General features: G+C 37.3%; 1 protein-coding gene across 1 annotated transcript in view; it reads right to left on the reverse strand.

Annotated features, from left to right (window-relative positions):
• Positions 1 to 14,414, reverse strand: part of SPAG16 (sperm associated antigen 16) — a 384,053-nt gene that overhangs the window by 352,852 nt on the left and 16,787 nt on the right. Inside the window, exons 6-9 of the mRNA XM_066554035.1 lie at positions 11,565 to 11,672; positions 10,219 to 10,336; positions 8,589 to 8,658; positions 3,627 to 3,778 (exon numbers count right to left, since the gene is read on the reverse strand). Of these exons, the coding sequence (XP_066410132.1) occupies positions 3,627 to 3,778; positions 8,589 to 8,658; positions 10,219 to 10,336; positions 11,565 to 11,672 (448 nt within the window). The remainder of the gene's footprint in view (positions 1 to 3,626; positions 3,779 to 8,588; positions 8,659 to 10,218; positions 10,337 to 11,564; positions 11,673 to 14,414) is intronic.

Consider the following 14,414-nt stretch of genomic DNA (forward strand, 5'->3'; position numbering starts at 1 on the left):
CTATTATCTGTCAGTCACCTCCTCTCTTCTGAATATCAAATCAGTGCTTTCTTAGCCACATTATTACAAACACAAAGTGATTGTCTGTTTCATTTATGATGCTTCCTAACTACTGCAGGACCATCTTTCCAATTCTGTCCCCAATACACCTGTGCTAATTTATATTCAAACTCAATAATCTGATTAAGTAGTCACTTGGTTTCATCTCCCCTTCTACTTGAGGGCACAGGAACAGCAGTTCTTGTCAATGTTATATTCTTTTTTCCATAGAACTGTGGAGAAACTTCAATGTAATACATGTACCCGTTTGATATTTTAACCCAAAGTCTCATTAATTACAAAAGCCGTATCTGTATGATCCCTGGATTTTACTTCTCTATTGTTAATATACACAATGGCCATAATTGCAAAATCTGTTCTACAGAAACAGATAATTCCTCAACTCCAGAAATGTCCAACACACCTTTAGATAAAGTTTTACAGCAAGTAAAACTTGAGAAAATTAAATTGGGTTGTAATACATGTAGAAATATAATTTAATGAACATAAAGAATTTGCAATTGTCCTGCTAAGATTACTTTTAAAAGCAATCAAACATAGAATGTACTCTGAAAGGAACCTGAGAGAATAAAAATAGGAAAGTTTTCAAGACCTTAATGAAATTCACATTATCAAAGGTTCTCTACAATTTTAATGACCTGTGAGTGCATTTTAATTAATTTAAATGTTTAAAGGAGTACTCCATGCACATTCTTAATCTACAACTACTTCTACTATTGATACTGGCTTATTAAGGGCCAGATATGTAAACAGTTTAGACTAATTGTCTGTTACTACAATTTATTTCAGTCTCATAACAAAGATTGTAAAATCAGGATAATGCATTCTCTTAGAAAAAAAAATCCTGTAGCTTTTCCACTTACTGTTTCAGTGATAAACTTCACATCAAAGGGACTCTGTGTTTTAAATGACATGCCAGCTTTTACAGGATATTGCAGTAACACAATATATGTCTGTCCTTGAAGTAAATGTTCTAGCCCAGCTATGACTCATATTTGCATCTACTTAAAAGCACAGGCATTTGTTAGATCACTATTTAGCTACCAGACACAGAAGAGATGTTAAATCATTTCCATCACCATAGTTCACTGCAATGTAACAGTACAGGTAATACAAACATTTATAATTTTGTCTCAAGGATACAATCTCATGACAATATAGTGGCTTTTTACTGAATGGGATATAATCCAAGTGCCTGAACTTAAAAATTGGCTAACATGTTCACTCTAAAGTTTTGTAAGCTTTAAAAGCTCACTCACATTTACTGAAGCAGGTTTGACAATACTATACAGTGAATTTTACCTAGACTTTCTACATCTTCTGTTCTCTTTTTCTCTGGTTTTTTTTTTTTTGTAAATGCATATGCAAATGCAGGATTTCAATTGCATTTATTTCTTCTGTATATTCCTCACCAACCTCCATGGAACTGACCAAATTAATGCTCTGACTCTTAGTTCCTTTATGGTATAAAGAGAATTTAAATGAATCATAATCTCAATAAGTATAAATCAATTTCACCCTTCCTAATAAAACATTTAAATGACTTATGGAACACTTTTCATGTTCATTCACGTTGAATCATTTTAAGACAGAATCTAAGTTACATGACACACAGCGGAACTTAAAAGATTTTTTGATATAGGTCAGAGGAGATGAGACACCACACAAGCTTGATTCCAAGTATCATAGAAATTCACCTAAGGAAGGGAAGGCTCTCCTTTATACCTCATCCTTTTGATGGGAACAAATACTTAAGACACCTAAACACTTGAATAAGAACACACTGTTTTAATTCAATACATTGGATTAGAACTGTAGTTCAATAAAGGTGCACTACAGGACAGAGTTCTGTCTCTTCTGTTTTAAACGCAATTTTAACTCACCTCTTTGCACTCTAGACATTCATCATTCCCTGTGTCATTTATTTCTTACATCCTAAGCAGTTATCCACATGCACTATCCAAGATGAAATCCTTTATTAGGGGAAAGGAAATATTTAGAAATAATAAATCCAGGAAATGTGAAGTGAAAAAGAACTATTGTTCCATTTGGAAGAGATGCTAATCTCACACCTAAAGTTTTAGACTATTGCTTAGCCATTGAAAATTCAAACATACCCATATTTTCTGATGCCTTAATTCTGGAACTAGCCCAGTTTTCCAATCCATTGATTAAATAAAGACATCAGGGCCTCTGGTGGGACTCCTTTGGGAAACATAAGATCTGTAAAAACACAGATGCTTGCCAGAACCAGTCAACTAACTGTGCTCATGAATTTCAAAGAACAGGAGTCAGACAGGCACACTACCTGTGCAGAGTTTTTATTTTGGGAAAAATATTTTATTATATTTATACGTTTATTTTATAAACATAACTCCGCTGAAGTTTTCCATAAAAATCCTGATGACTTCAGCAGAAACAGAAACACACAAATGATTTCTTCTTGGATTATGAAATTGTACCTGTTCACAAGTCAGAATGAAGACAGGAGGTACCTCTAAGAGTCTAGCACAGAAATTTTCCACCACTGCATGAAAACCAGGGAAAGTGGAGATGGACTGACTGACACATGCCTCAGATGCTAACAGGGACAGTATGGAGAAATATTTGTTAGACATGGTGAAAAATGTTTCAGTAAGCAACAGAAGAGGTACAGACAGACAAAGATTTTTTTTATTTGAGGGCTCAGGAGCAGAAAAAAGAATGAAAACAGAACTAAAATGGTATGTTTGTTTGTGGAGAGATGCACTGCCAAAGTGAAACAGATGAAATGCTCTTGCAAAGCCAGACAGAAACCTGCAAAAATTAATTACCATGGACATATTTGTGTGGAGACAGGGAAAAACTGAGGTTGCTTCTGACTATATCATCATCAACTAAAACTCTTTTCCTCACAGTTTAAACTCTAATAGTAGTTCTCAAACAAAAATAGAGCAGTGTAACGGTTTTGAGAGCTTCTGAAATTTTAGATATTACAATGTTTACCCTAATTTGGAAAAATAAAAAGCATTTTTATGTAGTCCCAAAATGCAACCTCAATTAAAAAAACCAATTCTTTTCCATAATAAAATAATTATTCAATCAGGAATTAGCTTTGATTTTGCACAATTTCCAAACTGAAGCAGTAACCTACCTCTGGCATACTCAGATTTAGAAGCTCTGACTATTAGGAAATTATCAGATTTTTGCCCTTAGTCTTGCAGATATTGTCCCCTTTAGTCCCAGCTGGAACATTCTGAAATGCTGGAACACTTTGCAAGCATTATGGAACACATCAGGATTTCTCAAGTTACAAAAGAAATATAACAGAGCAAGAAGCAATTACAGCCAGTGCTCCTCCTCTGTTAGGATTGAATTCTCAAAATGTAGACTGCTAGCTTCAATTAATCAGTTCCTGTAATTCCCTGAAAATTTAATTGTGATAGAAACTTGTATTAAAAAAAACCCTAAACTTGTTACCTACCTGTCCTATTTACTTCAGCTAAGCAGGATTTCTTTTAATCACATTGGACAGGTGTCTTTCACCTGTATAAAGAGAACTGATACAGCTGGAAAGAGCACAGTACCTTTAGATCTCTCCTGCCCATCTTCTTCTCTCCCTCTTCATCTGGATCACCAGAAGAGCTTGCAACAACCAGGAATTTTTTCTGCCTGGTTTCCCGAAGAGCTTTCTGGGTGGGACCTTCAAACTCTTTCTTTTTTGTACATTCACAGCCTTCTATAAAATAAAACCAACAAGAATATCATCAGAATGCTTTTTATTTACTCTGCTGGAAGCTATCTCCTTGCTTTATATTAGCAAGAAAGGTGAAATTCTCAAAGAAACACCACTTGAAACATGCAGATATTTCAGGCTACTGTGCCATCCATATAAAGTATTCCAGGGCTATGTGTATCCCTGCTCCACAAATAATTTCATCTTATCTAAAGAGTAGCCTAGACTTGGTCCCAAAAAGGCAATAATCTTGCAGTACACAGAGAAGCACAGGGAAATGGATGCATTCTTTCACATCCCTCAGAGCCACAGAAAACATCAGCTCACTGCATCCTATCCACTATCCACCACCAATGCAATATTCTGATTTACAGCCCACAATTCCTTTTGTTTCCCTGCACTTTTTGCCAACCCACCTTTCAAACAAGGAATACCTGATGAATAGGTAACTCAGCAAAGAAATCCTAAGCAGGTAACACAGCTTTAAATCATCAGAGTTTGGAAGGGATAGCATGAAGAGTACAGCACAAGGCATCTGCCATGACCTGGCAGAGAGGACACTGCTCTCTGACAGCCTTTGCATTGACAACTCACACAAATCCAATCACAGCCCTTTGGGATACCTGTACCTTGTTGCAGTGCTCTGTTGGATGTACATGCATACATGAAAAAGGATGAAATAGAGATTTCCAACAGGATTTGGGCACTTACATCCCTCCAGTTCTTTGGAAAAAAATCTGATTGAAAGAACACTTTATAAAGCTAAAATCCAGATTGAAATAAATGTACTTCACATTACACATTTCTAAATGATTGCCCTTGTAAAATGGTTTTATTAAGACCTTTACACCAAAATGCAAATCTGATGGCTTAAAGCAGAGGAAAAAACCCCAAACACTCCCTCCACTCCTGAGGCAAAAAAAGCAGATCAAGCAACACTAAACTTTCCTGTATATCCAACCTGAGTACAACTGGAACTGGTGGAAAGAACTATTCCTGGATTAAAAAAACTTTAGTATTTATGTACTCTCAGTGTTTTAAAAGTTGAAGCTTCTGTCACAGATACCCTGAATAATAACTTTCTCTGAGGAAAAGTAAACAGCAACATTGGTTTGTATGTCTAACACCTTCTACTCACTTCGTAACTGCTATCCACTAGCATGCTGCTCACAGAGTATGTGGTTTGTTGGTCCTTTTGAGATACACATATCTATAAAGCAACAGTGTTCTGACAGTTCTGGAGCTTTAAAAGTCAGTAACCATGAAAAAAAGAAAGAATGAGTTCCAAAGAACCGTTGCACTTAGGTTCAAAGATTTCCTATTCTAATTGCATTGCACATGGAATGGGCACAACCAGGCTAATTTTAAATGTCTTTTTGCATGACCTTCTAACTGCAATTGCATCAGATCAAGGAAAGGAAAAGCACAGTTAACAGTCTTAGCAATGAGTTAATTCAACCGTGAGTAAAGAAACTCATTGAGTTCAACTTCTGAATATAACTGGGTAATAAATAAGCAGCTGTTGTTTTTAGAAAATACAAGAAGAGTACTGAGCAAGGAGCAGTTTTAGAACATGTTTAGAACCAGCTGCCATAGCAGTGTTCACTTAGGTTTATAAGCAAGCCACAGTCAACACTGCTCAACTCCTGCAGGCAAAAGGGGTTTTTTTTCCAGAGCATCACTTAACACTGTATTTTGATCTGTAAGGAAGAGTGCAAGCACTGTAAGTATACACCAATACCCTGAATAAAATACCAGCTCTCTCACTTTGATAATTAGATTCCTCTATGTATGATCTTTCTACCATATCAGGAAGGGCCAGATTTAAAACACAACCAGTTTTTAATGCAAACTCACTACTTTTTAAAAAGTAATCTGAACTCAAAGCACATTTTTTTTTCAGAGCTGATTTCTGAGTGGGCATCAGAGAGAGAGAATCAGCCCATGGGATGACAAAGTCCTAAAAACAATTGCTAACTAGTTCCTCTCCAACTACTACATGTCCTTCATATCAATTTGAAACAAGCAAGGCAAGAATTAGGTTTCTTTAGGTGTCTTAAAAATTATTAGATGTTCTTCTCTTGAAGGATTTCTGTACAAAGCTGAACAGCAGCCTGACAGTGAGACAGCAAAAACTGCTGGTAAATAAATTACATGCTGTGTATTGTGGATGCTATCCTCAATTGCTTGAAATGCAGCAGGATGAAAGCTCCCACATCAAATGCCTGAGTAATAAAGTCAAGAATAGTTGCCCTAAAATTAAGTACTGTTAATTTTTTCTACCTACCTGCCAGATACAAATTTACAATGCAAACTCACTGTGAATACTAAGAAGTTCCCCTTGTTCTTTATTCTGCCCTATATGACTCAGAGAGAAAAAAAGCAGCCCTAAACTAAAACCAAACCCACAATCACTGAATGGTTTGGGTTGGGAGGTGCCTTCAAGCTCATCCACTTCCACCCCTCTGCCATGGACTGGGACACCTTCCACCATCCCAGCTTCCTCCAAGCCCTACCCAGCCTGGCCCTGGACACTTCCAGGGATGGGGCAGCCACAGCTGCTCTGGGCACCCTGTGCTTCACCACCCTCACAGGGAAGAATTTCTTCCTAATATCTCATTTAAACCTATTATCTCTCAGCATGAAGCCATTCCCCCTTGTCCTGCCACTACATGCCCTTGTAAAAAGTTCCTCTCCTGCTTTCTTGGAGCAGATGTGCAGAACCTCTCATTCAGCAAATCCAAAACTAATTCAATGGCACTCAGTGCCCTCTAGCCAAGCCAGCATTCCAGGTGTTCCCCAGCCAAGTCAGGCTGTGGGACAAATGCAGCCTGAGGAGCAGTGAAGGGCAATCCCCTGCTGCTGGGCAGAGCCCTCCTCCTTCCTTCAGTCTCTGCACTGCAGTGAAAGCAGAAAGCACCTGCCAAGAGGGGCAGCTCAGCTGGGCCAAGGATCTTCTGCCACTCTGGGTGTGCACTGTCCTCTAAATCAAACATCCCAATGCACAGAAGACTGAAAAGTGCAGCTGGAAGTCTCCTTACAGCCCAGATTTCCAACTCCAACAGCAATCTGAATTTTGAGAAAAATTAAGCAAACATTTCTCCAGTACCCACAAGAAATCCATGTTTCTCAGGGTTATACTCTCTCACAAGTAAGAATATGATTACCTTTCAAGAGGCAGCAGAAAGTATTTTAAAGAGATAATATTACCCACTGAGATATGAGTATGACCTACAGAGGGCAATAAAATTATGTAGTATTAGAGGACAAGGCACTGAAACAAAATGAATTGAAATAGTGATTAATTTATGATACCCAAGGTATGAAGCAAATTAAGACTTGTAGAAGCATGTGGGTGGCTGATGAGCTTAATTTGTGTTGGAGACTGACAAGGGATTTTTTTATATAATTATTTATCAAATGGCTCCCTTGCTTGTCACTTCTTGGTATTACAAAGTGCTCTCAAGATTTCCAGAGAATAAACAAGACTGAACAGCCAGAGAGTGGTTTTTAGAATCTAACAACAAATGAAATTATGTTTAATATGAAAAGGAGAAAGGAGACAGATCCATCCATGGTGTAAAAGCAAGCACAGGGAAGATCCCACACTATAAATCCTCTATAAAGGACAGATCCTTTATTTATCCTATAAAGGATATACTCTGACTAGAAAGCCAGAATGTATCTTAATAGGAAATGAGGGCAAAGCTTCCTAGCCTCTTCACTCAACTACAAACAAAAACAAACAAACAAACAAAAACCAAAAAAAAACCCCAAAAAAACCAAACAAAAAAAAATGAAGCTTGATTGTCAAAGGCTGGGGTGACTCAATAGCTTTTCACCTGGGGTGCATCACAAGTACCAAAGGAAGTTGAGGCTTCAACACACAAGGGGAAAAAAACCACCAACAAAAACCCCCCAAAACCACAAAACAAACAGATACTGAATTTGTCATAATTGGAACATATTCTTCACCTGGAAGTTGTATAGTATTTGTAGGTTCTAATTTCAAATAAACAGTTGTCTCTGATGGGAGTTCTGCTCATGACTAAGGCAGGTGCCAAATCCCCTTCACATGTGAATACTCTGTTGTCAGAGGACAGAGCTCACCACTTCCCTTTGGCACCATCCCACTTATTTTAAGGAGAATTTCAGCAACCTGGTTTCTTTGAAACTTATCTTACTATCCAGTGTAGCTGCAATTGAAAAATAGGTTCAATATTATTAGTGGGATTGATGCTGTCAGATCATGTGATAGCATGAGCTTCATTTACTTAGGAAAGCAGAGGTGCCAGGGTTTTCCTGATGGAGTTAAAAAAAATAATGCAAAAATTTCACAGGGAAGTAGTGTGGTATCATACAGATACTATTCCAGCAGGTATCATCTTAGCAATCTTCTGTAAAAATGAGAGTCTGGATTTCATAATACCAGCATTTTCAATATGTTTCCAGACCACAGTGTATGCTTTCTGAAGGGTGAACTGGGAAAGAACACATGCACACACACAAAAAGGGAATATCAGCAGATACAGTAACAAAATCAGTCACAAAATAGATTTCTAGGACAAAGTCCTTCCAAGTTACTCATATATTCCATATTGCCTTCAGCAGTCTCACTCTCCTTAGTGAACACACTTCAGAATAAAATATTCAAATGATAAAACTGCTGCTCAAACACCAGGTCAGCTGATAAAACGTAGTGCAAGTATCTTTGATTTACTGTGACACTGTATTTTGAGATGCTTCACATCAACAAAAAAAAACCAAACAACCAAACATAACCAGTCTGAGCCTGGTGATGGAAATATTTTACCTTTTGTCGCAGAGATCTGCTTAGCATATCCAGACTCTAAACTGCGTAACGCAGCCTGCAAACCTGTAACCTAATTTTAAAAAGAGATAAGAACAAGAGGAAGAAATATGAAAACATTACTTTTGAAGTGTCTGCTCACAACACACAGAATTCATGCTGGTGTACTTCATTAATTCCATCTATAATTTTTAAAGCTTGATTGCTGTCTCTAAGTTATAAACATAACTCCTAATTCAAGATTTGGAAAGACCCAGAGCAACAATGCAATAGAACACAAGCCACCCAGAATCTGTCAAAACACTTTTACAACTCTATTAAAACAATGCAGACATACAGAATACCAGGGTTCTGACTACACCAGCAACTTTCAGAACTGCTGTCACTGCACTGAGCTCAAATTTAATGGCACAATAGACTTACAGCTTCATCACAACAAAATGTCACAAAATATGGTGTTATGCATTACAAAAAACTCATTGCTCTGGAATGAATGCAGTTCATAACTGCAGAGGTCCTACACACACACACATATATGTGTGTGTGTGTATATATATATATAAACATATATATATATATATGTATATATGCATATATGTATATATGTGTATATATATATATGTATATATGCATATATGTATATATGCGTGTATATATATATATATATGTATATATGCATATATGTATATATGTGTATATATATATGTATATATATGCCCCCAAAATTTCATGGCATTGGAACTGTTCCATGTTTTGTACTCCCGATTCAACAGAACTCCATATAGGCATACACTTCCTTTTTCTATAGGGCATTTTCTTTTCCTTATTGAAATTTCAAACATCTCATCCTCACTGTTTTATAAGTAAGCCCTGAGGTGACCAGAGAAAAACTGGAGGCAGAGAAAAGGAGGAAATGAGAGATGAAGACTCTCAGAAGCAGATGTGAGCATGGTAAATTTATTTCATTTTACACACATATAATTGATGCTACTGCTGAAACAATTGCAGGAATATAATTGTATAAAATATATCCATATAAAATATAATTGGGTAGGGTTTTTTATTCTTTTTTCCCTACTTCTTTCCTTAAACACATGCACTGTAATTTTCTCTTATCCCTCCTACCTGTGCTCATACTGCTTTCTGTCAAAGGGGCAGAATACCTTGTATACATCGGGTAAGATTGGAGAAGAAAAAATAATGTTTAAATATTCCACTCAAGACAGAAAAAATGTCTCTGATCTCTTCATGTATTTTTTTTTCTAAACTAGCAGGTTACTCCTGGGTATATTTAGGAAAATAATAAAATAATTAACAACAATAAAGGAAGTTAAAATAAGCTACTTCCAAAGGCATAGATGGAAGCATGTGTGAATATCACAGGAATATCACACCTGCTGCACACTGCTGGCTCATGTAGAGCTGCACTGAGCAAGCACACACAGACATCTATGACTCTGTGGCACCATGCTTCACATACTTGCACTGCTAATATTTCACCAAATCACGAAACTCACAAAATATTCTGTTCAGAATACTGCATAAGCTTTACCAGAAATATCCTGTGTATTTTACCAAAGTAAAAACCAGAAGCTCCTTATGGCTGTGCAAGTGGCATTCACTACATTTTTACCTGCCCCATTGCTTTGTCTCTCTCCAAACTGGTTAGCATTTTCTGTGTCAGTGAATTCTGGTATTTTTCTGACATCTGCTTCAGCATTGGTTCATAGGATGCATAATGTGCCTTCAGCCTGTGAGCAAGACAAGGAAAAATTATTCCTCACAGATGAGTTAAATCAGAGATTTATATCTGCATAACTTTTCCCCTCCCCAAACAAATGAGTAAAATTACCAAAAGATCAACACAGAGGAGACAGCAAAGCTGTTTAGTATGTAACTAACCAACTACAATACCACAACAAAGGAGAAAAAAAAAGCAGATGAATGAATTAGAGGATTCACAGCTTGTTTGGTCACATCTTCAAACAACCCATCCAATTTTGTCCTTTTATTAATCCTTCATACACACACTGCACACTAATTTTGGCTAATTTGTTTTCTTACAGATGGATTGTATTTCAGTGGAAGAAAGAGAACTACAGCTGTTATCTGACTACCCAATAAAATCCTCATCTGGACAAACCAGTCATAATATAATTCTTTCTTCACTATACATTACACAGTGAATATTTATGCAGTTTAATTCTCCAGACAAACTAAGATTCAGACAAGAAATACGTGACACCACCAGCTCCAGAACCACTGCATCCTGCAAAATGCTGAGTCACAGAGGAGAAATCAGTGCAGAGTGCTCCCTTGCATCAGCATGCATGCATTCCAAAGGTGGGGATGTAGAAAACAACTGCTATTGCATGCACTGATGGATAACAATCCCAGTAAAACTCAGGGAACTGACTGGAGTTGCAGATGTAAGCCTCTCCCCAGTGTTATTTTCAAACACATGCAAAGAAAAGATTCTAACCCAGCTCCTATTTAGAAATTAAATCATTATAACTCAGTAGCAATGGACTGGTTTGGGCTTATTTGCAACCAAAGCAACATAGCAAGTTTATTACTCAAAGTTCAAGATGACAGAAAATGCCAACTATGAGAATCAGGAATGCAAAGGTTCTGAATTTGGTGTGATACCAGTTACCCTTAAAATGGGCAAAAGTTCTGAACAGAAATCATCACCTATTTATGACAAAAAAAACAACTAAATTTTATTTCCAACTATTAGAAATACTATGTATTCATTAATGCATATTGCATCAGAGAAAATCCACCAAAAATAAATAATTGGAAATTCTTCGATCTGTGTGGCATGATGGTCACAGTCACATGGAGCTGCTGTTTACCAGAACATCCCAAAATGCAGCTAGACTCACCTCAGATTCCTTGGTGTTATCTCATTATCAGGCAACAATTCAAGACATAATATTTAATGCTACATGTATAGCAACTAAAATGATTTTGTACCTTTTCAAGTCACAAGCCAGCCTGTTTTTCTCCTGGAGCACTCGCTTATGATGCATTCGATGGAAGTCTCGTTCTTTCTCCATTTTTAGGAGAGCCTCTTCTACTTTACTGTGTGTAAAAACAGAAAATGCAGGGCAGCAGTGTTAGTCTCCTCCTCTGAAGTGCATCAAGGTATGCTGACTACATATGGAATTAATTTTCACATCTGCACATGTCTACTCTGTCTAAGCTGGAAGATCTTGGTAGTACAACCTGTGCTGGAGAATATGTACTTCTGAGGTCTTTTTGCTGCCAGCTGAGGCTCAAATCCATAGGTACTCTCCCATTTCCCTCAGATCCTTCACACAGAATCCATAAGGATTCTGGCATTATAAATCTCAGAGTTGAGGTCAGCTTTATGTTAAGCACAAGGAGTCTCCTGGAGGTACTAAAAACAATCCTCTTGTTTAAAATTCTGTGTAAAAGTGTATCAATAATACTGATAATAGACTGAAAATACTGATTTTTAAAAAATATTTCCATCACATTTGTATTGTTGCCTTGCATATTAATTTGGAGAGCCTTCTGGAAAAAGTTAGGCAAAAAATGTTTTAGGCTCTCTTCAATCATGTTTGTAACCTGTCCCCAGGTGTTCCCTGGATGTGAGAGCAGGCAGCAATAGGATTCTGTTTTAAAATTAATTGTAAATATACTGATAACCTGTTATTCTCTAAGCACATTCTACACACAGCCATGGGACACCCTGAGATGCTCTGCTCCATAAACTTCAAAAGAAAATACCCTGCATATATTCAGTACATTTTCTCCTTGCCTTTGCTGATATGGGTTTGGCAGGAAAGATTAGTAGATGAATTGTTTAATTGCAAAGGAAGCTTGAAATTAACTTGCACTGAAATTATATATTTGCTTCTTGCAGAAATAAAGCTCATTTCCTCTGCAAGCAGAGCTGAAAAAATAGGTAAAACCAAAATAAAAACTGAGTATGCCAAAATCAGAGGTCCAGGATGAAGATCCATAACTGTCAGCGCATTGTATTTAATAATTTAAAATATAAATTATTTAATAATACAAATAATTGATATTTGCTGTATATTCAAGCACTCTGTATGTTACCTATACAAACTACCACAGTGACACATGTACATTTCTGTGTGAATTGGTGCTTGTAGCACAGGCTGAAGGAAAGCCCATAGTTATCCTGAGTAACCATAAATTTACTGAATCTTTTTCTTGATATTTACAGGATTCCTCTTTGATATTTCCATATTTCCCCATTCTGCCTCTAGAGGACTGACTGCAAGGAGTAAATAAGCTTTGGGCCTTGGTCTCACACAGCCAGCCCAGAACGCAAAGCCAGGACCACAGACACCCCAGTCTGTAACCTCCAGGACATCTATAATCACCTGGATAGGGAAGTATTGCTATATTTTTAAAGAAAGTAACAAGTTACAGCATAGCCAAATTTGACATAGGAAAGTCTTTCAAACCTCTGGCTGTAAGGAAACTGCTTTGCTCAGATGTCAGGTTTTTAAAGTATTTCTATTTCACAGATCAATACAACTGTGTGGTGAAATAGCAAGTCTCTTCTTCCTCTTCTCCTTTCATGTGTACATTCTTTCTGTTTTCAGAATATCTTCTCTTCAACTTGCCAAGTTAAGTGACCATATTTTGTCCTTCCTTCCTTTCATGGCAGCAGGGAATTCATGGCAGCAGCTCTGGGTGAAAGCTGCCCTGGCACTGGAGGGCACACACATCTTGCTGTGTGCATACACCCCACGAGCTGCAAACACAGCAGCTCCAGCCCACATTAATGATTCTGTTCAGTCTTCTACCAACATTTGAGAGGTAAATGAATCAGTGGTCTCAGGATAGTTCTGGGAAACGACTCCCTCGTGACACCACGCTCAAAATCTGACTTGCCTTAAAGACCTGAAATGCAAACCCTGCCCCTTCAGAGCTCAGCAGATGGTTTGTTCTGAGCATAAAAGATGCTGCTACAGTCATAGAAAAGCCAATATCCATTTTTTTAGGGAAGATATATGTCAAAGTCTGCAGGTCTCTCAATTTAAACTTCTCTCAAGCAAGTACTTCTGTTAAAATAGCAAAAGAGGACAGGGTGCAACAAACCCAAGTAGGGATTTTCAGAGGCAAGTTACAAGCCCTGATTCCACTGAATTTAGATGGGACTACATTCCCCAAGATGCTGCAAGTTGTAGCTCTAAGATTTTAACTGAAATAAAGACAGTTTTAGAAAACATATACTTTCAGGCTTTTACTCTATCTAGCTTACATGGCACTTAGCAGCAAAGGTGCACCATATTGCATATGTTATGCACCATATTTAAATGCACCATGTAATTAAACAGCTGCATTTAAATGTCACAGACAGGTTTTATGAAAAATCCTTTCCTTAGGATCTTTTCTCCTGAGAAGCTGAGAGGCCTCAGAAACAAAATGTAACCAATGGTTATCTGCTGCTGTGGAATGCAACAGGTGGATCTGTGATTGGTCTCATGTGGTTGTTTCTAATTAATGGCCAATCACAGCCCAGCTGTCTGGACTGTCTCAGTCAGTCACAAGCCTTTGTTATCATTCTTTTCTATTCTTAGCTAGCCTTCTGATGAAATCCTTTCTTTTATTCTTTTAGTATAGTTTTAGTATAATATATATAATAAAATAATAAATCAGCCTTCTGAAACATGGAGTCAACATTCTCTTCTCTTCCCTCATCCTAAAACCCCTGCGAACACCACCACATTTAAATATGGTGCACAACACAAAAAGTGTGCACTTTTATTTTTTCCATGGTGTAAGTAGCAAAATGTGTGCAGGAATAGTTACATTTTGGTA

The sequence above is a fragment of the Molothrus aeneus genome, chromosome 7 (genome assembly GCF_037042795.1).
Source record: "Molothrus aeneus isolate 106 chromosome 7, BPBGC_Maene_1.0, whole genome shotgun sequence".
NCBI lineage: Eukaryota > Metazoa > Chordata > Aves > Passeriformes > Icteridae > Molothrus > Molothrus aeneus.